The 23,466-nt window shown below is 41.1% G+C and overlaps 2 protein-coding genes across 7 annotated transcripts in view; both read left to right on the top strand.

Moving 5' to 3' along the window:
* The window catches only part of LOC115161364 (glucose-6-phosphate exchanger SLC37A1), a 28,010-nt gene extending 13,717 nt beyond the window's left edge, over positions 1–14,293 (top strand). Inside the window, exons 9-20 of the mRNA XM_029712304.1 lie at positions 42–97; positions 660–734; positions 827–928; positions 3,656–3,746; positions 4,628–4,690; positions 4,966–5,051; positions 7,480–7,528; positions 7,737–7,810; positions 8,035–8,113; positions 8,271–8,368; positions 8,664–8,740; positions 13,094–14,293. Coding sequence (XP_029568164.1) covers positions 42–97; positions 660–734; positions 827–928; positions 3,656–3,746; positions 4,628–4,690; positions 4,966–5,051; positions 7,480–7,528; positions 7,737–7,810; positions 8,035–8,113; positions 8,271–8,368; positions 8,664–8,740; positions 13,094–13,109 — 866 coding nt within the window. The 3' untranslated portion in view covers positions 13,110–14,293. The remainder of the gene's footprint in view (positions 1–41; positions 98–659; positions 735–826; positions 929–3,655; positions 3,747–4,627; positions 4,691–4,965; positions 5,052–7,479; positions 7,529–7,736; positions 7,811–8,034; positions 8,114–8,270; positions 8,369–8,663; positions 8,741–13,093) is intronic.
* A 615-nt stretch (positions 14,294–14,908) lies between these two features.
* The window catches only part of LOC115161363 (high affinity cGMP-specific 3',5'-cyclic phosphodiesterase 9A), a 45,890-nt gene continuing 37,332 nt past the window's right edge, over positions 14,909–23,466 (top strand). For 2 of the 6 annotated variants that reach the window (XM_029712301.1, XM_029712296.1), the window contains exon 1: positions 15,368–15,822. In XM_029712301.1, the coding sequence (XP_029568161.1) occupies positions 15,806–15,822 (17 nt within the window). In that variant the 5' untranslated portion in view covers positions 15,368–15,805. Of the gene's footprint in view, positions 15,333–15,367; positions 15,823–23,466 lie in introns of those variants that run through there. The other 4 variants (XM_029712302.1, XM_029712299.1, XM_029712298.1 and 1 more) reach the window with 3 other exon arrangements.

Below are 23,466 nucleotides of genomic sequence, written 5' to 3'. Positions count from 1 at the left end.
TGCTGACATTCACATCTAATCTGACCTGGTTTTGTCTGCAGATCCAAATGATTTGAGAAGCGTCCATGATGTACAGAACCCTGCTTCCAGCAACACTGTGAGTACTATTCATGTCTCTCTGGGTCTCCCAAAGCATCTCTTCTTAGTATAGACATAATATGGGGACGACATTTCAGAGGTATGAATCTCAGACAGACAAAGCCCCCTTGTTTTTCTTCTATGCCGAGTGTAAGTGCCATTTTCGAAATGTGTTGTGGACTTGTTTGTTTGTTTTTTTGTGAGCCATGAGTGGTTTCATTGTGCGTAGCCCACGTCTTCAGAATTTGCCTGAATAGCATCGTTTCCATAACAACTGTCTCCCACTTTATCCCACTGATAGCAGTAGAGTACCTGAGTGTCGCACATCAAAAAGGGAAACAAAAAATAATTGTTTACAATGTGGGTGGATTCATTGTAAAAGCTTTATTTAAGGTTATTCTTGATTGACAGGTGATGTTTTCATTCTCCCACACTACTTTGAACTGCGTTACAGATGTTTATATTGGTGGCTGCTGGAACACTATATCTTGATGGTGAAAACTGAATGTAGCTTCATATGGACTCTGTAACATGATGGTAAATGGTGTTGTACTTGTTTGTTTTGTTTTCTCATGTAAAAGCTGACCAATAGCTGGAAAGGAGTGAATGGACATAACCAGCTCTATCATTCGTACAAACAAGGAGGCAAATCTCAGGTGTGTGTCTGGTTTTTATCTGAGTTTGTCTGTGTTTTATGTTAGTGTCTGTATCTTAGATCTGTGTTATTAACCCTTGGTCTCCCTGTCAGAACTGGGACACAGAGCTGCTGCTCCCTGTACAGCAGGTGGTGGTGGTGAAGAGCGAATTGGAGCCCTCGGCCATCAGCTTCATGGGAGCGCTACGCATACCGGTCAGTCACCTGAGCTCTCACACCACCCATATCACACACACTTATGGATTGATATCCTTGTGGGGACCAAATAATTGATTCCCATCCAAAATCCTATTTTCCTTCACCTTAAACTTAACCCTAAACCCTTAACCCTAAAACTACACCTAAACCTAACCTTAACCCTAAACCCCTAACCTTAACCCTAACCCCTAACCCTAAAACTACACTTAACCCTAACTCCTAACACTAAACCTACTCCTAACCCCTCACTCCTAACCCCTCACTCCTAACTCCTCACATTACTGTGCAGCCGTATTCATCGACCTGGCCAAGGCTTTCGACTCTGTCAATAACCACATTCTTATTGGCAGACTCGACAGCCTTGGTTTCTCAAATGACTTTCTCGCCTGGTTCACCAACTACTTCTCAGACAGAATTCAGTGTCTCAAATTGGAGGGCCTGTTGTCCGGACCTCTGGCAGTCTCTATGGGGGTGTCACAGGGTTCAATACTCATGCAGACTCTTCTCTCTGTATACATCAATGATGTCGCTCTTGCTGCTGGTGATTCTCTGATTCACCTCTACGCAGACGACACCATTCTGTATACCTCTGGACCTTCTTTGGACACTGTGTTAACTAACCTCCAGACGAGCTTCAATACCGTACAACTCTCCTTCTGTGGCCTCCAACTGCTCTTAAACGCTAGTAAAGCTAAATGCATGCTCTTCAACCGATCGCTATCCTCACCTGCCCCCCGACTAGCATCACTACTCTGGACGGTTCTGACTTAGAATATGTGGACAACTACAAATACCTAGGTGTCTGGTTAGACTGTAAACTCTCCAGACTCACATTAAGCATCTCCAATCCAAAATTAAATCTAGAATCGGCTTCCTATATCGCAACAAAGCATCCTTCACTCATGCTGCCTAACATACCCTCGTAAAACTGACCATCCTACCGATCCTCGACTTCGGGGATGTCATCTATAAAATAGCCTCCAACACTCTACTCAACAAGCTGGATGCAGTCTATCACAGTGCCATCTGTTTTGTCACCAAAGCCCCATACACTACCCACCATTGCGACCTGTACGCTCTCGTTGGTTGGCCCTCGCTTCATACTCATGGGGCGGCAGGGTAGCCTAGTGGTTAGAGCGTTGGACTAGTTGCAATATCGAATCCCCGAGCTGACAAGGTACGAATCTATCGTTCTGCCCCTGAACAAGGCAGTTAACTCACTGTTCCTAGGCGTCATTGAAAATAAGAATTTGTTCTTAACTGACTTGCCTAGTTAAATAAAGGTAAAAAAAGTATAAAAATACTCGTCGCCAAACCCACTTTATCTACAGGTTATCTACAAGTCTCTGCTAGGTAATGCCCTGCCTTATCTCAGCTCACTGGTCACCATAGCGGCACCTACTCGTAGCACGCGCTCCAGCAGGTATATCTCACTGGTCACTCCCAAAGCCAATTCCTCCTTTGGCCGCCTTTCCTTCCAGTTCTCTGCTGCCAATGACTGGAACAAACTGCAAAAACCTCTGAAGCTGGAGACTCATATCTCCCTCACTAGCTTTAAGCACCAGCTGTCAGAGCAGCTCACAGATCACTGCACCTGTACATAGATGGGCTCTTTACAGATGGGCTATCTACCTACCTCATCCCCATACGGTATTTATTTATTTATCTTGCTCCTTTGCACCCCAGTATCTCTACTTGCATGTTCATCTTCTGCACATCTACCATTCCAGTGTTTAATTGCTATATTGTAATTACTTCGCCACCATGGCCTATTTATTGCCTTATCTCCCTTATCCTACCTCATTTGCACTCTCTGTATATAGACTTTTTCTTTTCTTTTTTTCTACTATATTATTGACTGTATGTTTTGTTTACTCCATGTGTAACTCTGTGTTGTTGTATGTGTCAAATTGCTTTGCTTTATCTTGGCCAGGTCACAGTTGCAAATGAGAACTTGTTCTCAACTAGCCTTACAAGTTAAATAAAGGACTTGTTCTCAACTAGCCTACCTGGTTAAATAAAGGTTAAATAAAGGTGAAATAAAAATAACCCCTACACTAAACCTAAGCCTAACTGTAACATTAAAGCCTAAAATAGCATTTTTACTTGTTGGGAAATGTTGCCGTTCCCTACATGTCAGAATTGTCCTTGTTTTACCATCCTTATGAAGACTTCTGGTACCCACAAGGATAGTTAAACAAAAAGTCTGCTGAGGGGAGGAGGGCTCATAATAATGTCTGGAACGGAGCGAATGGAAACCGTTCCACTTGTTCTGCTCCAGTCATTACCACGAGTCCTCCCCATTTAAGGTGCCACCAACCTCCTGTGATACACACCAACGCCCAGGCCCTGTTCCCCAAAGCCAGGGTGTCAAGCTCATTTCCTGGAGGGCTTGTATCAGCTGGTTTTTGTTCTTTTCTTTCAATTCAAGTCCAATTTAAGACCTACACAACCAGGTGAGGGGAGCTCCTAACTAATCAATGACCTTAATTGATAAAGTCAAGTACAAGGGGCAGCGGAACCCTACCGACACTCTGCCCTCCAGAACTGGATTTTGGCACATGTGCCCTAGGCTCTTAAATAGATCAAAAAGAATTGCATAGGTACTGAATAAGCAACTGGGGAAAACGCTGGCCCTAAACATAAACCAAGTACCTTTCTATTCTAGACAACTGTATAGCTTTTATTTGTTGACAGTATGCTTCTCTCTCTTTCTCCATCCAGGGAGTGATCGAGTTCTCTCTGTGTTTGCTGTTTGCCAAGCTGGTCAGCTACACTTTCCTCTTCTGGTTACCGCTCTACATCACGAAAGCAGGTATGTGCCAGTGGTGGAAAAATGACTCAATTGTCATACTTGAGTAAAAGTAAAGATACCTTAACAGAAAAATGGCTCAAGTAAAAGTGAAAGTCTCCCAGTAAAATACTATTTGAGTAAAAGTATCTGGTTTCAAATGTACTTCAGGTCAGTGGTAAAAAAAAGTACTCAATCGTCATACCTGAGTAAAAGTACAAAGTAAAAGTAAATGCTATACATCAAATTCCTGATATTAAGCAAACCAGACGGCAAGCTTTTCTCATTATTTTTAATTAGGGACAGACAGGGCCACACTCCAACACTCAGACGTCATTTACAAACACAGTATTTGTGTTTCATGAGTCTGCCAGATCAGAGGCAGTAGGGATGACAATGTGTTCTATTGATAGGTGCCCTAATTCTGTCCTGATTGAGCATTCTAAATGTAACGAGTACTTTTAGGCGTATCAGGGAAAATGTATGGAGTAAAAAGTACATTATTTTCTTTAGGAATGTAGTGGAGTAAAAGTAAAAGTTGTCAAAAATATGTAAATAGTAAAGTACAGATTCCCATCTGTACTACATCTGTAGAGAAACTCTGTTTGGGCATTATGGTAAGAGATGCAAGATATACTAGATGTGTCAGGGCATTCAATCTTTGTCTGATGACTATTTGACATTAGGTCTTGATGTTCTGTGGTCAGCTCTGCCAGGTCGTATTCCTGTGCTCTGCCAGGTCGTATTCCTGTGCTCTGCCAGGTCGTATTCCTGTGCTCTGCCAGGTCGCATTCCTGTGCTCTGCCAGGAATACATATTCCTGTGCTCTGCCAGGTAGAATTATTAGTATGTCACTTGTTTTGTTTGCCAGAGGGTGTGTTGAGAAAGTGTTCTGTCTGTCTCAGCTCACCTAGATGCCAAGAAGGCCGGAGAGCTCTCCACTCTGTTTGACGTGGGAGGAATTGTGGGTATGTTCCCTTTTCTTGTTTTTTCAGTGGTTGTTTTTATATCTGTTCATTTCATGTAGCTTCATGATGTCAAAACAAACCATATAACTTTCTTATGATATGGATGTTTCTGCACCTTTGTGTGTGTTTTGTGTCAGAGATTCTTTTTATTTGTCAAGATTATCATTGGAAACTAATAGACATCATTCCTACATCATTGGAATAGAACTACCCTCAAACCACTCCTATTTTCTTGATTGTTGTGCTCATCACATAGTCTCTGTCTGTCTGTATAGGGGGAATCCTGGCTGGGGTCATATCTGATAAGCTGGGAAAGAGGGCCACTACCTGTGCAGTGATGCTGCTGCTGGCTGCTCCTACTGTGAGTCAGTCTCTCTCTCTCGGTCTTGCTCTCTGTCTGTCTCTGCCTCTCTCTCTGCCTCCCCCTGTTGTACAGGACAGGAATCACAGTTGATCATCCCAATGAATAAAACTATGAGCATGCATCATGAACCTTACAGGACAAGTACACTGAGTGTACAAAACATTAAGAACACCTTCCTAATATTAATTTGCACCCTCCAGTTTTGCCCTCGGAACAGCTTCAATTGGCTGCTAATCAAGTTGGCTGCTAAACATGTGTATGTGACAAATAAAATTTGATTTGATTGGTCGGGGCATGGACTCTGCCAGGTGTCGAAAGCGTTCCACAGGGATGCTGGCCCATGTTGACTCCAATGCTTCCCACAGTTGTCAAGTTGACTGGATGTCCTTTGGGTGGTGGACCATTCTTGATACACGCAGGAAACTGTTGAGCGTGAAAAGCCCAGCAGCGTTGCAGTTCTTGACACAAACCGGTGCGCCTGGCACCTACTACCATACCCCGTTCAAAGACACTTAAATATTTTCTTTCCCGTTCACCCTCTGAATGGCACTCATACAAAATCTACACTGAACAAAAATATAAAAAGTAAAGTGTTGGTCCCATGTTTCATGAGCTGAAATAAATATCACAGAAATGTTCCATACGCACAAAAAACGTATTTCTCTCACATTTTGTGCACAAATTCGTTTACATCCCTGTTTGTGAGCATTTTCTCCTTTGCCAAGATAATCCATCCACCTGACAGGTGTGGCATAGCAAGAAGCTGATCAAACAGCATGATCATTACACAGGTGCACCTTGTGCTGGGGACAAAAGGCCTCTCTAAAATGTGCAGTTTTGTCACACAACACAATGTGCAATTGGCACTCTGACTGCAGGAGTGTCCACCAGAGCTGTTGCCAGAGAATTTAATGTTAATTTATCTTCCATAAGCCGCCTCCAACTTTGTTTTAGAGAATTTGGCAGTACGTCCAACCGGCCTCAAAACAGCAGACCACGTGTAACCACGCCAGCCCAGGACCTCCACATCTGGCTTCTTCACCTGCGGTATTGTCTGAGACCAGCCACCGGACAGCTGATGAAATGGTGGGTTTGCACAACTGAAGAATTTCTGTACAAACTGTCAGAAACCGTCTCAGGGATGCTCATCTGAGTGCTCGTCGTCCTCACCAGGGTCTTGACCTGACTGCAGTTTAGCGTTGTAACTGTTTTCAGTGGGCAAATGCTCACCTTCGATGGCCACTGGCAAGCTGGAGAAGTGTGCTCATCACAGATGAATCTCAGTTTCAACTGTACTGTAAAGATGGCACACAGCCTGTATGGCGTTGTGTGGGCAAGCGGTTTGCTGATGTCTACGTTGTGAACAGAGAGCTCCATGGTGGCAGTGGGGTTATGGTATGGGAAGGCATAAGCTACGGACAACGAACACTATTGCATTTTATCGTTGGAAATTTGAACGCACAGAGATGCCTGAACGAGATCCTGAGGCCCGTTGTCGTGCCATTCATCCACCGCCATCACCTCATGTTTCAGCATGATAAAGCACGGCCCCATGTTGCAAGGATCTGTACACAATTCTTGGAAGCTGAAAATGTCACAGTTCTTCCATGGCCTGCATACTCACCAGACATGTCACCCTTTGAGCATGTTTGGGATACTCTGGATCGATGTGTACGAGAGTGTGTTCCAGTTCCCGCCAATATCCAGCAACTTTGCACAGCCATTGAAGAAGAGTGGGATTAAATTCCCCAGGCCACAATCAACAACCTGATCAACTCTATGTGAAGGAGATGTCGCACTGCATGAGGCAAATGGTGTTCACTCCAGATACTGACTGGTTTTCTGATCCACGCCCCTACTGTTTGGTATCTGTGACCAACAGATGCATGTCTGTATTTCCAGCCATATGAAATCCATAGATTAGGGCCTAATAAATGTATTTCAATTGATTGATTTCCTTATATGAACTATAACATCGTAATAATTGTTGCATGCTGCATCTATATTTTTGTTCAGTATGTTTCAATTGATTTAGATGTACTATTGTAAAGTGGTTGTTCCACTGGATATCATAATGTGAATGCACCAATTTGTAAGTCGCTCTGAATAAGAGTGTCTGCTAAATGACTTAAATGTAATTGTCTCAAAGCTTATAAATCGTTCTTTAACCTGTCTCCTCCCCTTTATCTATACTGATTTTGAAGTGGATTTAACAAGTGACATCAGTAAGGGTTCATAGGGTTCAGTAAGGGTTCACCTGGATTCACCTGGTCAGTCTGTCATGGAAAGAGCAGGTGTTCCTAATGTTTTGTCCACTCAGTGTACACAGGTGTTCGTAATGTTTTGTCCACGCAGTGTACACAGGTGTTCGTAATGTTTTGTCCACTCAGTGTATTTGATAGATGTTTTTTGTTCTTTGTTTCAGCTTTATGGCTTTTCTATGATCAGTGAGTTTGGACTGGGACCCACCATCGGTAGGGATAAATTCTCATATTCTCCAGTTTGTGTTGAGGGATTGACTGAATCCCACTCCTGAGCCCATTGACTTGTATAGATATTAGCTGTGCTATTTTGACTGTCAGTCACTTACAGGTGAACAGTGTTATGTCACAAGCTTGGTTGGTTTTGACATTCAACCAACAATCAAGTGAATGGTGTTTTGATGTGCCGTGTACCTCCTAGGTATGCTGCTGGTGTGTGGAGGGCTAGTGAATGGACCTTATGCCCTTATTACAACAGCAGTGTCTGCTGATCTGGTGAGTGTGTGTGTGTGTGTGTGTGTGTGTGTGTGTTGCGAGTCTGTCTCGCTCTCCAATTACACTGTTTATAATCCTCCCTAGTTTTATCTTCCTAACCTTTTTGAACGGCCATACTATTTCAGTATTTCCTGTGTGTGGGCCTCTCTCTGACCTCGAATCCTGTCTCTCTGTCTCTCTGTCTCTGTCTGTCTCTCTCCCCGTTTTGACCTTTTTGACTCCAGGGAACACACAAGAGCCTGAAGGGCAACTCCAGAGCCCTTTCTACTGTCACGGCCATCATCGACGGCACAGGATCAGTAGGTTAGTGGGTCACCTCCAGCCCTACCAGTAGATCCTACATGATAAATTAGCTCCACTTGGCGGTAGCTAACGGCCACAGGTTGCTTTCGAATTCAGCATAGGACTATCTTTCTCTGTGACTTACTAACTGTCCTGTGATGATATGTTTTCTTCTCAGGTGCAGCGATAGGCCCCCTCCTGGCAGGAGTGTTGTCATCACGGGGGTGGAACCAGGTCTTCTACATGCTGATGGCAGCTGACTTCCTGGCACTGATGGTGTGTGCGGAGGCTAATCTTCTAAATATTTGACCTGAAATGTGCTTTAATGTGTGTGTGGATCTCGTAGAATGAGGTTTTAATGTGTGCGGATGTCGTAGAATGAGGTTTTAATGTGTGCGGATCTCGTAGAATGAGGTTTTAATGTGTGCGGATCTCGTAGAATGAGGTTTTAATGTGTGCGGATCTCGTAGAATGAGGTTTTAATGTGTGTGGATCTCGTAGAATGAGGTTTTAATGTGTGTGGATCTCATAGAATGAGGTTTTAATGTGTGTGGATGTGCTTTCTCTGTAGCTGTTGCTGCGGCTGGTGACTAAGGAGCTGACTTCTGCTAATGTGGTTAAACCTCGTTCTGGCAGCACCACAGTAGAGTAAGTGACTTCTCTCTGTTTGGTGAGAACTTATTGTACTAAGGTGGTATCCAGGCTTGATAATCATGATTGAGGCCACTGATCATGTTCTATGTTGATGATCTATGTTCTACGATCATACATGCTAACCTCCCCTGTTATTGGTCAAAGTGAGAGGTTACCATGTCTTGGGGGTATGATCTTTGACCCTCTGTTACTTTCTCAATCATTAATCACCATTCATTAAGGATTATCTGTAATCATGGTAGCATCCACATTATAGTAGAAATGTTAAGAAACGTATTATATTCTTATTTATGATAAAAGTAACTCCAAAATGACACAATACATTATTTACCATTAATTTCTATTTGGCACAAAATAATCTGAAACACAACTAAAACTAATTGCAAATGCATCCAACAAGTTTGTAGTCACAAGCTTGATGTAGTCATTGCGCCCTAGGAATACCGGACCAAATACTACACTTTTGACTACTTTATTTATAAGACTCTTTAGAGGTGTCAATTGTGACGTGTAACTTTTTGAGAGAAAACAAATGTATTACTTGTTAAACAAAATCTCTTTCTTTGAGCAATTGTGCAGTGGCAAGTATGTGAACCCTTTGGAATTACCTGGATTTCTGCATAAATGATACTTAAAATTTGACTAAGTCACAACAATAGACAAACACAGTGTGCTTAAACTAATAACACACAAATTATTGTATTTTTCTTGTCTATATTGAATACATAATTTAAACATTCACAGTGTAGGTTGGGGAAAAGTATGTGAACCCCTAGGCTAATGACTTCTCCAAAAGCGAATTGGAGTCAGGAGTCGGCTAACCTGGAGTCCAATCAATGACATGAGGTTGGTTAGAGCTGCCTTGCCCTATAAAAAAACATTCACAAAATTAGAGTTTGCTATTCACAAGAAGCATTGCCTGATGTGAACCATGCCTCAAACATAAGAGATCTCAAGAAGACCTACGATTTAAGATTTGTTGACTTGCATAAAGCTGGAAAGGGTTACAAAAGTATCTCTAAAAGCCTTGATGTTCATCAGTCCATGGTAAGACAAATTGTCTATAAATGGAGAAAGTTCAGCACTGTTGCTACTCTCCCTAGGAGGGGCCGTCCTGCAAAGATGACTGCAACAGCGCAGAATTCTCAATGAGGTTAAGAAGTATCAGTGTCAGTTAAAGACTTACAGAAATCTCTGGAAGATGCTAACATCTCTGTTGACGAGTCTACAATACGTAAAACACTAAACAAGAATGGTGTTCATGGGAGGACACCACGGAAGAAGCCACTGCTGTCCAAAAAAAACATTGCTGTACGTCTGAAGTTCTCAAAAAAGCACCTGGATGTTCCACTGCGCTACTGGCAAAATATTCTGTGGACAGATGAAACTAAAGTTGTTGTTGTTTGGAAGGAACACACAACACTATGTGTGGAGGAAAAAAAGGCGCAGCACACCAACATCAAAACCTCATCCCCACTGTAAATTATGGTGAAGGGAGCATCATGGTTTGGGGCTGCTTTGCTGCCTCAGGGCCTGGGCAGCTTGCTATCATCGACAGAAAAATGAATTCCCAAGTTTATCAAGACAGGAGAATGTAAGGCTATCTGTCCACCAATTGAAGCTCAACAGAAGTTAGGTGATGCAACAGGAAAACAACCCAAAAGACAGAAGTAAATCAACAACAGAATGGCTTCAACAGAAGAAAATACACCTTCTGGAGTGGCCCAGTCAGAGTCCTGACCTCAACCTGATTGAGATGCTGTGGCATGACCTCAAGAGAGCAGTTCACACCAGACATCCCAAGAATATTGCTGAACTGAAACAGTTTTGTAAAGAGGAATGGTCCAAAATTCCTCCTGACCGTTGTGCAGGTCTGATCTGCAACTACAGAAAACGTTTGGTTGAGGTTACTGCTGCCAAATGAGGGTCAACCTGTTATTAAATCCAAGGGTTCACATGCTGTTTCCACCCTGTACTGTGAATGTTTACACGGTGTGTTCAATAAAGACATGAACAATTATAATTGTTTGTGTGTTCTTAGTTTAAGCAGACTGTGTTTGTCTATTTTTGTGACTTAGATGAAGATCAGATGAAATTATATGACCAATTTATGCAGAAATCCAGGTAATTCAAAAGGGTTCACATACTTTTTCTTCCCACTGTATTACTATAAAATAATATAATTATCAAAATGTTTTGAGCATACAGTATAGCTCAATATTTTAATTGTTTATTTTATATAGTGGTTTTTGCTCATCTTTATCAAGGGAGTCAATAATTTCGGAACCCCCACTGTATGTCACAGAAATACAGATAAGTTAGTCAGATGAACTCATGGCTACCATTTTTATGCCTGTGTGTATTATGACGGAAGTTAGAGGTGGTTTCGCGAGTCAATGCTAATTAGCGTTAGTACAATGATTGGAAGCTTCAACGTTATTATAGTAAACTAAAACTAAAATTGGAGAAACTATTTAGTAAACTGAAATAAAATAATTAAAAGCTTTTGAAAAACTAAAACTATACTGAAACTATTATATTTGACTGTGAAACAAACTAAATTAAAAAAAATTATGTTTAATTGTATTTTTTTTTTTTTCTTCTACCCCTTCTAAAATCAAATCGGGTTTTCAACCTTTTTTTCCCTAATGGGGTTTGTGAGCTTTTGAATCTGTCGGGTAAATGTTGACAGTAGATGGCAATCTTTCAAATAGGCCTGGCTTGTGCATCACTGTCACTAGTTATCAGTAGCTAACAGCTTCAAGTGTGTCAGTTTTTGTTTTCCAATTCAAAATGAATCTACTCCCTGTTTCTTTCCAAACACTATTCAATATTCAGGTTCATCATTATTCTACTAGAACTGCCAGCGATCTCCACATCCGTTTTTTCCGTACAAGATTAGGTCAATCTTCCATCACATCCGTTTTTCTGCAGTCTCCCGGACCACCCAATGATGTATATAAACCCTGGATTGCTGGTGCTTAGTATTGGCCATTTGAAGCCACCAGTCAGCCATATTGGTGCTCCACAGTAAGAGCGGTCCTCCATGTGAATGCATGGAATTGTACAGTATTTCCGTTAAATGTTTCAAGGACAAAATTACATGGATTTAAGTATTGTTTTTGCTGTAGTGGGGACGGTAACACTAGTAATCTCAAAATTATACTTTAAGAAAAAAAAATTTCTTAAAATATATTTTCTATTTTTATACATATGTTAAGCTCACATAATATAATTTCAAAGTGTGCATTAAGGTGTATGTAATAGATGTTTTTTACAATAGTGGGGGAGTACCAAGATGGAGGAACGGTTGCTTCAAAACAGCACCCGCTGTTAGTCATCTAGTGTATATATATATTATTGGAACCACCTCATGCACTGCAACACCTTCAACGCCTTCAAATACAAAATTAACGAATATCTACTAGACATTCCATACAATGACTCATCCTAATAACCTTCTGCCATATATCCATAAAAAATGATGCTGTTCGTGATTTTGACTAGCTGAGAAAAGCTGCCTGCCTGTCTGTCTCGTCCCGACTCCCCACCCCGACACGTTCATTACTATGGGACAGCTGAATATTGAAACAATGTTGCAAATGTCAGAGACAGAAAGCAAGGTTTATACAAATCTCTAGTATTGTAAACCAATTGCTAGTCTAAAAGAAATGGGAGGTAATGTCTAAATGCTTTTTATAGTGGAGATGAAGTTTATTTGTTGCCTGGCTGGGCTGATGAGACAGTCATCCTCCAGGATTAGACCCACCCTTTGTATAAATCCCATTTATAAACTGGGTGGTTTGAGCTTTAAAGCTGATTGGCTGACAGCTGTGTTATATCAGACCATATACCACTGGTATGACAAATCATTTATTTTTACTGCTCTAAAAATGTTGGTAACCAGTTTATAATAGCAATAAGGCACCTCTGGGTTTGTGGTATACGGCCAATATACCACGGCTAAGGCCTGTATCCAGGCACTCCGCGTTGCGTCGTGCATAAGGACAGCCCTTAACAGTGGTATATTGGCCATATACCACACCCCCTCGTGCCTTATTATTTAATAACCTTCTGCCTATCTGTCAATTATTATTTATCATTAGCCATATACCACACCCCCTCGTGCCTTATTATTAAATAACCTTCTGCCTAGAACTTTTGTTTTTTATTTCTGTAAATCTTTTTGTTTCTTATATCAGGATACTTTTTTGCTTTTGTTCTCTAAACATTTGAAAGTGAGAAATGCCTTAACGAACATCTCTTTTTCTTTTTTTTGTTTACCTCATGCAAATAAATAAATCATAGTCACTGATCAAAGTCTGTTTTTCTGTTTCTTTCTTGTAGGATGAAGGAGCACTAAAGCACTTTGCACTAACTCCAGACAGAGGAGTGAACAGACTGTCCCTCAGCACAGACACACACGTTGCATCTTATACCACTAACCTGTACCTCCGTCCAGTAACTGAACTGAGCTAGTGTGAAGCAGCACCTCCTTAGAACTGAATGAAAGCCGATTGGAAGATTTGGTAACAGAAGATAATAAGCAACCAACCAAGCCATCCAAAGTTCCTCTAAGCACGTACCACTAGAACTTTTGTTTTACTTGTTCTACAGCACACTGGGCCTTAAAAAAAAATATATATATATATATTTTACTGTCGGGTCTGCCTTATGGAACCAAAGATTGTGTGGAAATGCATAATAATTTATATGAAATTATGATTATAATTTTGTTTTAATTGGCATCATATTATTCTGTTTTGTGGTGTATTTTCTCTGTAAATGAAGTATATGCAGGTACTGCTATGTTGTATTTTTATATGATCATCAAATGATGTTTATTATGTTTGGTGACTTCAATCCTATGAATGTAACATTTGTGTTTGTGTATGAAATTCTACATACCAACTCTAACTGATGAGAAGGATCAATAATTTCTCAATAAGCTTTCTTTAGGCAGTGCAATGTTGAAAACGATAGTGATGTTATTGTTTGTAGATGTGGAAAATATCAAATGCCATCATCCCAGACCTTAAATGCTCACATAAAGTGAGTTAATTTATTCTGCCTCTAGAATGTGAACATTTTGAATGTGTTCCCTTTGACTGACTGCTAACTCAAGTCCTTTAGAGTGTAAAAGCACAAAATGCCAAATGAGTGAAGAAATGTAGGTGATAATTATCTTTAAAAAATGATCTATATTCTTAACTTTCATGATGGCACATGCAGAGGCTGTGGTCAATTCCAATTCACTTCCTGTATTAAACTGAATTGAAATGGAATAGACCCCATCCAACAACATGTCCATTTTATTTATGTGGGGATAGAGCACATCTTGGTGGAAGATAAAACGTTCATCTAAGTGCTTCAGTGGTAGTACTTGAAATACTGTGTGCCTTTTGTTGTTTGTCGGGCAGTTGCTTTGTTCAGTTACGTATGTGGGAGCCTTACTTGATTACTATAGCTACATGGTCTTGGTGACAATTGTAGATTTGTAATGACCTCTTGGTATATAAATAAAAAAAAGATGGCATGTCTGCGTTACAGAATTCTCTGGAAGCCTCTATACCCAAAGCAAAATATCTCAATCTTGGTTTCGAAGCATATTGTCGAGTTGTTTTGTCAACCAGGCTAAATGTGTTCCAGTCAGGGTGAAGAGTGGTCCGATGTCTCTAGCTATCTCAGCTGGAGGTGGCAGATGTAAAAAACAAAAAAAACGGTACACTTTTGACAACTAGGCCTCCACTGAAGTCTCTCTCTAACTCTCTCTCTCTAACTCTATCTCTCTAACTCTCTCTCTCTCTAACTCTATCTCTCTAACACTCTCTCTCTCTAACTCTAACTCTCTCTCTCTCTAACTCTCTTTCTTTTTCTCTCTCTCTCTCTCGCTCTCTCTCTCAACATTAACAGTCCTTAACAAATCAGTCATTATAACTGGTGGTTAGCTGCTCATGTTGTGCCTAAATAAACCAGTCCAGAAGGTAATTATTCAGGATTATATGGCTAAATTCAATTAGTGTTTATTGGAGGTATAATTAGTATATTGTTTTGATCGTCGATGACTCATCTGACATGCATCACAAAACAACTGAGTTGACTCGAGTCTTCAAAACGGGATATGTTATCAAGTGAAGCTCACAGGCGGGCGCCCACGCAAGAAATTACATTTGAAACGTCCCTTTTCACGGTTCTTGCTCTCGGCTTTGCTTATCTCTCTTTAGCTCGATATCCTTTTTTTTATATACATTCCTTGACAAAAAAAATACAGTTTATATAAATAGACGATTTTAATACCCATACTCCGGGTAGAATTTAGCCTGTGTTTTAATGAAAAGTTGAATGAACGTAGCGGGCAGACAGGTTGTGGGGGTTGTGTGGGCGACCTGCAGGCAAACCTCTACCAGCCGCGCCTGCTTCCTTCAGGAGACCCAGTAACTATGGCGATGAGAGAGAAAACACGCACGTCTAGTTTTGATTTAGGCCTACATGTTGTTGAGTTGTCAACTAACTTGAATTCAACGTGAAATCAATCAAACATTTCACCCTGTCATTTGGATTTAGGTTAAAAGTGAGGGGGGAAAAAGTGAGAGAAAAAAATTCCCTTAAATTGATGACTTTGCTAATCCAATCAGTTTTCCACATTGATTTTAACGTCATCACATGATATTTTGGGGTTTAAATGACATGGAAACAACGTTGATTCAAGCAGTTTTTGCTCAGTGGGAAACTATAATTCCTGGCTCTCCGGTGTATGTGCGATTATTGAGGGAGGCTGAGGGGGAGAAGAAAGGGAGTTTGTCAGATGAGAGATAGCTAGGTAAGTGACGGAGATAGAGAGATGAAGCTGAAACGCTAATTTAATTTTCCCGTTCAGAGACGCACCGACGGCTCTCTGGGGGGTTTCCAGCTCGATCACCGACCGCACGGCACCGAGCGGTGGCCTGTCGCCCGCATTCCGAATCCTCGACCTAGGAAACGGCGAGAGAGACTAGCGGGGAGGAAAGAGAGAGATGGGATCAGCTTCGTCGGTGTACCGAGTAATCTACCTGGACGTCGATGGCAGAATTCAGAAGGTAAACTGTCAGTCAACAGTTTATATTGTCAGCCTACTACACCCTTCCATGCAAGCGGTCCAATATTGCATGAGAGAAATAAGGAAGAAAGGTGCCATGATAGTTTTACTTTTTATAGGATATCCTCAATTATCATAATATTAATAATAACAATTCAATGAAAGTATTCTCACATGTTGATGCATTACATGCATATATCGAAAAACAGAATTTTCAGAAAATCCTGTACATTGGACACATTTACTGTCATCTCTAGCTTCTTATGGCGAGTTCTTGTAGTCCGAGTTTGACTGTGTTATTGTATTTTTGTCATTATGTCTGGTTGGTTTCACATTTGCAATTTTTGTTCGTTTGACATTTGACAAACAAAACCACGTGTCCATGCAAGTAATTTGTTTAGTGGACAAATAGGCCTATGCTCACGTTAAATCAATGTATGATTATCATGAAGCATCACTTCATTTATACTTTCGATTTGGTCTCCCGACAACATGCGGGAGGAAACGGAGCAATAGCCGCTCTAAATGCGATGTGAATAGTCTATATTCAGTAGCCCATCCCTAATATAGCGCTCCCCCTAATCTGCATCGGATGCGCTCATGTATGCGCTGCAACTCACATTATGTTTTAGAGATTTCAAATCATGACGCTGAGTACATCGTGTTGTTGAACGACCAAAGCGAAGTAATAGATTGGGACACACAAGTGATACTTAATGATAATCATACATGGATTTAACGTGAGCATATTTGTCCAATAAACAAATGACTTGCATGGACATGCGGTTTTGTTTTGGAATTTTATACTGAACAAAAATATAAAGCAGCATGTAAAGTGTTGGTTCCATGTTCTGAAATAAAATACCACAGATGTTTTCCATATGCACAAAAAGGTTATTTCTCTAAAATATTGTGCACAAATTTGTTTACATCACTGTTAGTGAGTATTTCTCCATTACCAAGATAAACCATCCACCTGACAGATGTGGCATATCAAGAAGCTGATTAAACAGCATGATCATTACACAGGTGCACCTTGTGCTGGGGACAATGAAAGGCCACTCTAAAATGTGCAGTTTTTCACACAATACAATGCCACAGATGTCTCAAGTTGAGGGAGCGTGCAATTGGCATGCGGACTGTAAGAATGTCCACCAGAGCTGTTGCCAGAGAATTGAATGTTAATTTCTCTACCATAAGCCGCCTCCAACGTCATTTTAGAGAATTTGGCAGTATGTTGAACCGGCCTCACAACCGTTAACCACGCCAGCCCAGGACCTCCACATCTGGCTTCTTCACCTGCGGCATCGTCTGAGACCAGCCACCGGACAGCTGATGAATCTGTGGGTTTGCACAACGGAAATATTTCTTCACAAACTGTCTCAGGGAAGATCATATGCGTGCTTGTCGTCCTCACCAGGGTCTTGACCTGACTGCAGTTTAGCGTTGTAACTGACTTCAGTGGGCAAGTATTCACCTTCGATGGCCACTGGCACGCTGGAGAAGTGTGCTCATCACAGATGAATCAGTTTCAACTGTACCGTAAAGATGGCACACAGCCTGTATGGCGTTGTGTGGGAGAGCGGTTTGCTGATGTCAACGTTGTGAACAGAGAGCCCCATGGTGGCAGTGGGGTTATGGTGTGGGAAGGCATAAGCTAAGGACAATGAACACTATTGCATTTTGTCGATGACAATTTGAATGCACAGAGATGCCGTGATGAGATCCTGAGGCCCATTGTCGTGCCGTTCATCCACCGCCATCATCGCATGTTTCAGCATGATAATGCACGGCCCTATGTCCTAAGGATCTGTACACAATTCCTGGAAGCTGTAAATGTCCCAGTTCTTCCATGGCCTGCATATTCATCAGACATATCACCCATTGAGCACGTTTGGGATGCTCTGGATCGACGTGCACGACAGCGTGTTCCAGTTCCCGCCAATATCCAGCTACTTTGCACAGCCATTGAAGAAGAGTGGGACAACGTTCCACAGATGTGTTGCGCTGCATGAGGCAAATGATGATTCGTCCTATCGCTCAAAACTGTGTGAAAACGCCCTTACACTCTCTCTCTCTCTCTCAATTTCAATTTAAGGGCTTTATTGGCATGGGAAACATATGTGTACATTGCCAAGGCAAGTGAAATGGATAATAAACAAATAAAACATGTCCTGTAAACATTACTCTCTCTTTCTCTCTCTCATTTTCTCAATTGAAGGGGTTTTATTGGCATGGGAAACGTGTTAACATTGCCAAAGCAAGTGAGAGAGAGAGAATATACAAAAGTGAAATAAAAAGTAACAGTAAACATTACACATACAGAAGTTTCAAAAGAATAAAGACATTACAAATGTCATATTATGTATATATACAGTGTTGTAACGATGTACAAAAGGGGAAATAAATAAGCATAAATATGGGTTGTATTTACAGTGGTGTTTGTTCTTCACTGGTTGACCTTTTCTTGTGGCAACAGATCACACATCTTGCTGCTGTGATTAAACACTGTGGTATTTCACCCAGTAGATATGGGAGTTTATCAAAATTGGGTTTGTTTTTGAAATCTTTGTGGATCTGTGTAATTTAAGGGAAAAATGTGTCTCTTATATGGTCATACATTAGGCAAGAGGTTAGGAAGTGCAGCTCAGTTTCCACCTCATTTTGTGGGCAGTGTGCACATAGCCTGTCTTCTCTTGAGAGCCATGTCTGCCTACGGCGGCCTTTCTCAAAAGCAAGGCTATGCTCACTGAGTCTGTACATAGTCAAAGCTTTCCTTAAGTTTGGGTCAGTCACAGTGGTCAGGTATTTTGCCGCTGTGTACCCTCTGTTTAGGGTCATAGCATTCTAGTTTGCTCTGTTTTTTTGTTAATTACTTGACACATTGGAAAGAATTATCTTTTTGTTTTCTCATGATTTGGTTGGGTTTAATTGTGCTGCTGTCCTGGGGCTCTGTGGGGTGTGTTTGTTTGTGAACAGAGCCCCAGGACCAGCTTGCTTAGGGGACTCTTCTCCAGGTTCATCTCTCTGTAGGTGATGGCTTTGTTATGGAAGGTTTGGGAATCGCTTCATTTTAGGTGGTTGTAGAATTTAACGGCTCTTTTCTGGATTTTGACAATTAGTGTGTATCGGCCTAATTCTGCCTTGCATGCATTATTTGGTGTTCTACGTTGTACACGGGGGATATTTTTCTCAATTTGGTGTTTGTCCCATTTTTCTGAATTCTTGGTTGGTGAGCGGACCCCAGACCTCACAACCATAAAGGGCAATGCGTTCTATGACTGATTCAAGTAATTTTAGCCAGATCCTAATTGGTATGTTGAATTTTATGTTCCTTTTGATGGCATAGAATGCCCTTCTTGCCTTGTCTCTCAGATTGTTCACAGCTTTGTGGAAGTTACCTGTGGCGCTGATGTTTAGGCCGAGGTATGTATAGTTTTTGTGTGCTCTAGGGCAACGGTGTCTAAATGGAATTTGTATTTGTGGTCCTGGCGACTGGACCTTTTTTTGGAACACCATTATTTTGGTCTTACTGAGATTTACTGTCAGATCCCAGGTCTGGCAGAATCTGTGCAGAATATCTAGATGCTGCTGTAGGCCCTCCTTGTTTGGGGACAGAAGCACCAGATCATCAGCAAACAGTAGACATTTGACTTCAGATTCTAGTAGGGTGAGGCCGGGTGCTGCAGACCTTTCTAGTGCCCGCGCCAATTCGTTGATATATATGTTGAAGAGGGTGGGGCTTAAGCTGCATCCCTGTCTCACCCCACGGCCCTGTGGGATGAAATGTGTTTTTTTTGCCCATTTTAACCGCACACTTGTTGTTTGTGTATGTTTTACCCCCAACACCACTTTCCATCAATTTGTATAGCAGACCCTCATGCCAAATTGAGTCTAAGGCTTTTTTGAAATCAACAAAGCATGAGAGAACTTTGCCTTTGTTTTGGTTTGTTTGTTTGTCAATTAGGGTGTGCAGGGTGAATACGTGGTCTGTTGTACGGTAATTTGGTATTTGCTCAGTACATTTCACTGAGGAAATGTACGAGTCTGCTGTTAATGATAATGCAGAGGATTTTCCCAAGGTTGGTTGACGCATATCCCACAGTAGTTATTGGGGCCAAATTTGATTTTCCCACGGTAGTTATGGCGGTCAAATGTGTTTCCACTTTTGTTGATTGGGGTGATCAGTCCTTGGTTCCAAATATTGGGGAAGATTCCAGAGCTGAGGATGATGTTAAAGAGTTTTAGCATAGCCAATTGGAATTTGTTGTCTGTATATTTTATCATTTCATTGAGCATACCATCAACACCACATGCCTTTTTGGGTTGGAGGGTTTTATTTTGTCCTGTAGCTCATTCAAGGTAATTGGAGAATCCAGTGGGTTCTGGTAGTCTTTAATAGTTGATTCTAAGATTTGTATTTGATCATGTATACGTTTTTGCTCTTTGTTCTTTGTTATAGAGCCAAAAAGATTGAAGAAGTGGTTTACCCATACATCTCCATTTTGGATAGATAATTCTTCGTGTTTAGTGTTTTCCAATTTTCCCAGAAGTGGTAAGAGTCTATGGATTCCTCAATTACATTGAGCTGATTTCTGACGTACTGTTCCTTCTTTTCCCGTAGTGTATTTCTTTATTGTTTTAGTTATTCACCATAGTGAAGGCGTAGACTCAGGTTTTCCGGTTCTCTATGTTTTTGGTTGGACAGGTTTCTCAATTTCTTTCTTAGATTTTTGCATTCTTCATCAAACCATTTGTCATTGTTGTTCATTTTCTTCGGTTTTCTATTTGAGATTTTTAGATTTGATAGGGAAGCTGAGAGGTCAAATATACTGTTTAGATTTTCTACTGCCAAGTTTACACCTTCACTATTACAGTAGAACGTTTTACCCAGGAAGTTGTCTAAAAGGGATTGAATTTGTTGTTGCCTAATTGTTTTTGGTAGGTTTCCAAACTGCATTCCTTCCATCTATAGCATTTCTTAATGTTACTCAGTTCCTTTGGCTTTGATGCCTCATGATTGACTATTGCTCTGTTCAAGTAGACTGTGATTTTTGCTGTGGTCTGATAGGGGTGTCAGTGGGCTGACTGAATGCTCTGAGAGACTCTGGGTTGAGGTCAGTGATAAAGTAGCCTACAGTACTACTGCCAAGAGATGAGCTATAGGTGTACCTACCATAGGAGTCCCCTCAAAGCCCCTCTCTCTCTTTCTGTGTGTGCAACATTTTGCTTCTTCAGCAAATCAAGTTTTGAAACATTGCACTATTTTTATGAACCTGTGTGGAATGACAAAATACTTGTAACATTTTGGTAAAAGCATGATAGCCTATCAATAATTTAAGTGGGCAAAATAACAGTCTCAGAGCTAATAGTTTTTGCGGTTGCTTAGAGGTAGGGAGTACAGGTTCAAGAATAACTCCTTTGAGGATTAACATGAGGACCAGCTTTTTACTGTGTCTACTTTGCTGGACCATTGTACAATTCTGGAAAAGTATTGGAAAAGTACTGGAACAGTTCTGGAAAAGTACTGGAACAGTTCTGGAAAAGTACTGGAACAGTTCTGGAAAAGTACTGGAACAGTTCTGGAAACATTCTGGAACTGTCTATGCCACTACCATACTTTAAGACCATCTTCTGTGGTTTTAAAACACGTATGTAGTTTACATCTCTGTATTATACCCGCCATGCTGGATTCTAGGGATCGATTGTTCAGGTTTCTTACTCGATCAAAACCTCAGCAAATCTTAACTTGAGATGCATCTGAAACCTTTGAGTAAATCACTTGGAGTACTTACTATATGACACCTCAGGTGACATGCATGCATCTAATATTAGAATTTGGCCCAAAGACAATTTTGATCATGTGACCACAAACTCCCTAATCTCACCCAGTCTATATCTGTTGTACTCCATGTGAACTACCCTTCACAAACACAGCCGGTATAGTGGGTCTAGATCCTGTCCAGAGGTCTGTTTACACTTAGGCCTACACCCAGTGGAGTGGAGGAGACTGAAGACCAGGACCATAAAGCAGCCATATAAAGACCTTTTATGATGCTCCGATGGCTCTTTGCATTTATTGCAGTTCGTGTCACTTTTTCTATAGTTCACTCTATTTGGTGTTTCTCTGTGAGCTTGTTTGGCCAGTTGTTATAGGATATGCTGTGGTGTATAGGCTAGTAGTCTGTGAATCCACATCTGTGAGCTCATAGAGAGAGCCATTTATTTCTGTGTTGGAGCTGTTGTTCTCTATTTCTGATGTTGATCTGTTTGTTCGTTTGTCATTGGTTAGTTGTTGCTTGGGAAAAAATTCACCTTGTCTCTTTCTCTCTCCCGCTGTCATTCTCTCTCCTGATGTCATTTTCTCTCTCTTTCTCTTGTCTGTGACACTTCATTTTCTCACACTGTTGCTGGTATCAATCTCTCACACACACCCTCTCTTTCCTTTGTCTAATTCCTTTCCCTTGTCTCTTTCCTTTGTCCCTTTCCTTTCCTTTGTCTGTCTCCTTTCCTTTGTCTGTCTCCTTTCCCTTGTCCCTTTCCTTTGTCCCTTTCCTTTGTCCCTTTCCTTTGTCCCTTTCCTTTCCTTTGTCCCTTTCCTTTGTCCCTTTCCTTTCCTTTGTCTCTCTCCTTTCCTTTGTCTCTCTCCTTTCCTTTGTCTCTCTCCTTTCCTTTGTCTCTCTCCTTTCCTTTGTCTCTCTCTCTCCTTTGTCTTATATCTCCCTCTCTAACTTTAAACATCAGCTGTTATAGCCCATCTGTAAACTACCTCATCCCCATATTATTACTTACCCTCTTACTCTTTTGCACCCCAGTATCTCTACTTGCACATCATCATCTGCACATCTATCACTCCAGTGTTAATGCTAAATTGTAATTATTTCTCCTCTAGGGCCTATTTATTGCCTACCTCCATTCTCTTCTACATTTGCACACACTGTACATAGATTTTTCTATTTATTTTTTCTATTGATTGTACGTTTGTGTAACTCTGTTGTTTTTTGTCACACTGCTTTGCTTTATCTTGGCCAGGTTGCAGTTGTAAATGAGAACTTGTTCTCAACTGGCCTACCTGGTTAAATAATCTCTCTCTGTCTCGCTCACCTTTATCTCTCCCTCTCGGTAATCAAGCCACCAGCGGTAATCAGCCTCACTAGTCTATCCACCAGCTTCTTACTGTCTCGCTTTTTCAATTCTCTTCCTCGTTTCTCTCCCCATTCAGTTTGCATTTTATGACTAGATCCTAGGAGTCTTTCCCGGGCCTGGTTTCCCATGGCGATGGAACTTAGGCTTGCGAGTGTTTTTCTAACAATGCATCTTTCCTACATTGAAGATGTAACATACATTTCCCAAAACACAACGCAGAGAGAGGGAGAGATCTGCTCTCAGATCAGCTTTATCCATTCAAATCTTACCTTAAACATTCTAATTATTCCACAATACTGACGACGAATCAGCTCCTGGAAAGATATCACTTATGGCTCCAAATATTGAGCCGGCTTATTCTAATGCCTACCCTATAACAATGCACTAAGTCAAGATTTGGCACATCATTGATTACGTTAGAATAAAGGCACAAGGTGAGACCCAGATATGGGAGACAGATGGTTGGAGTCTTGATATTTATTAAACAATCCAAAAGGGG

Source organism: Salmo trutta, chromosome 24 (genome assembly GCF_901001165.1).
Source record: "Salmo trutta chromosome 24, fSalTru1.1, whole genome shotgun sequence".
Lineage (NCBI taxonomy): Eukaryota > Metazoa > Chordata > Actinopteri > Salmoniformes > Salmonidae > Salmo > Salmo trutta.
The sequence above is the reverse complement of the archived record's forward strand: the minus strand, read 5'-3'. Positions and strand labels throughout refer to the sequence as shown.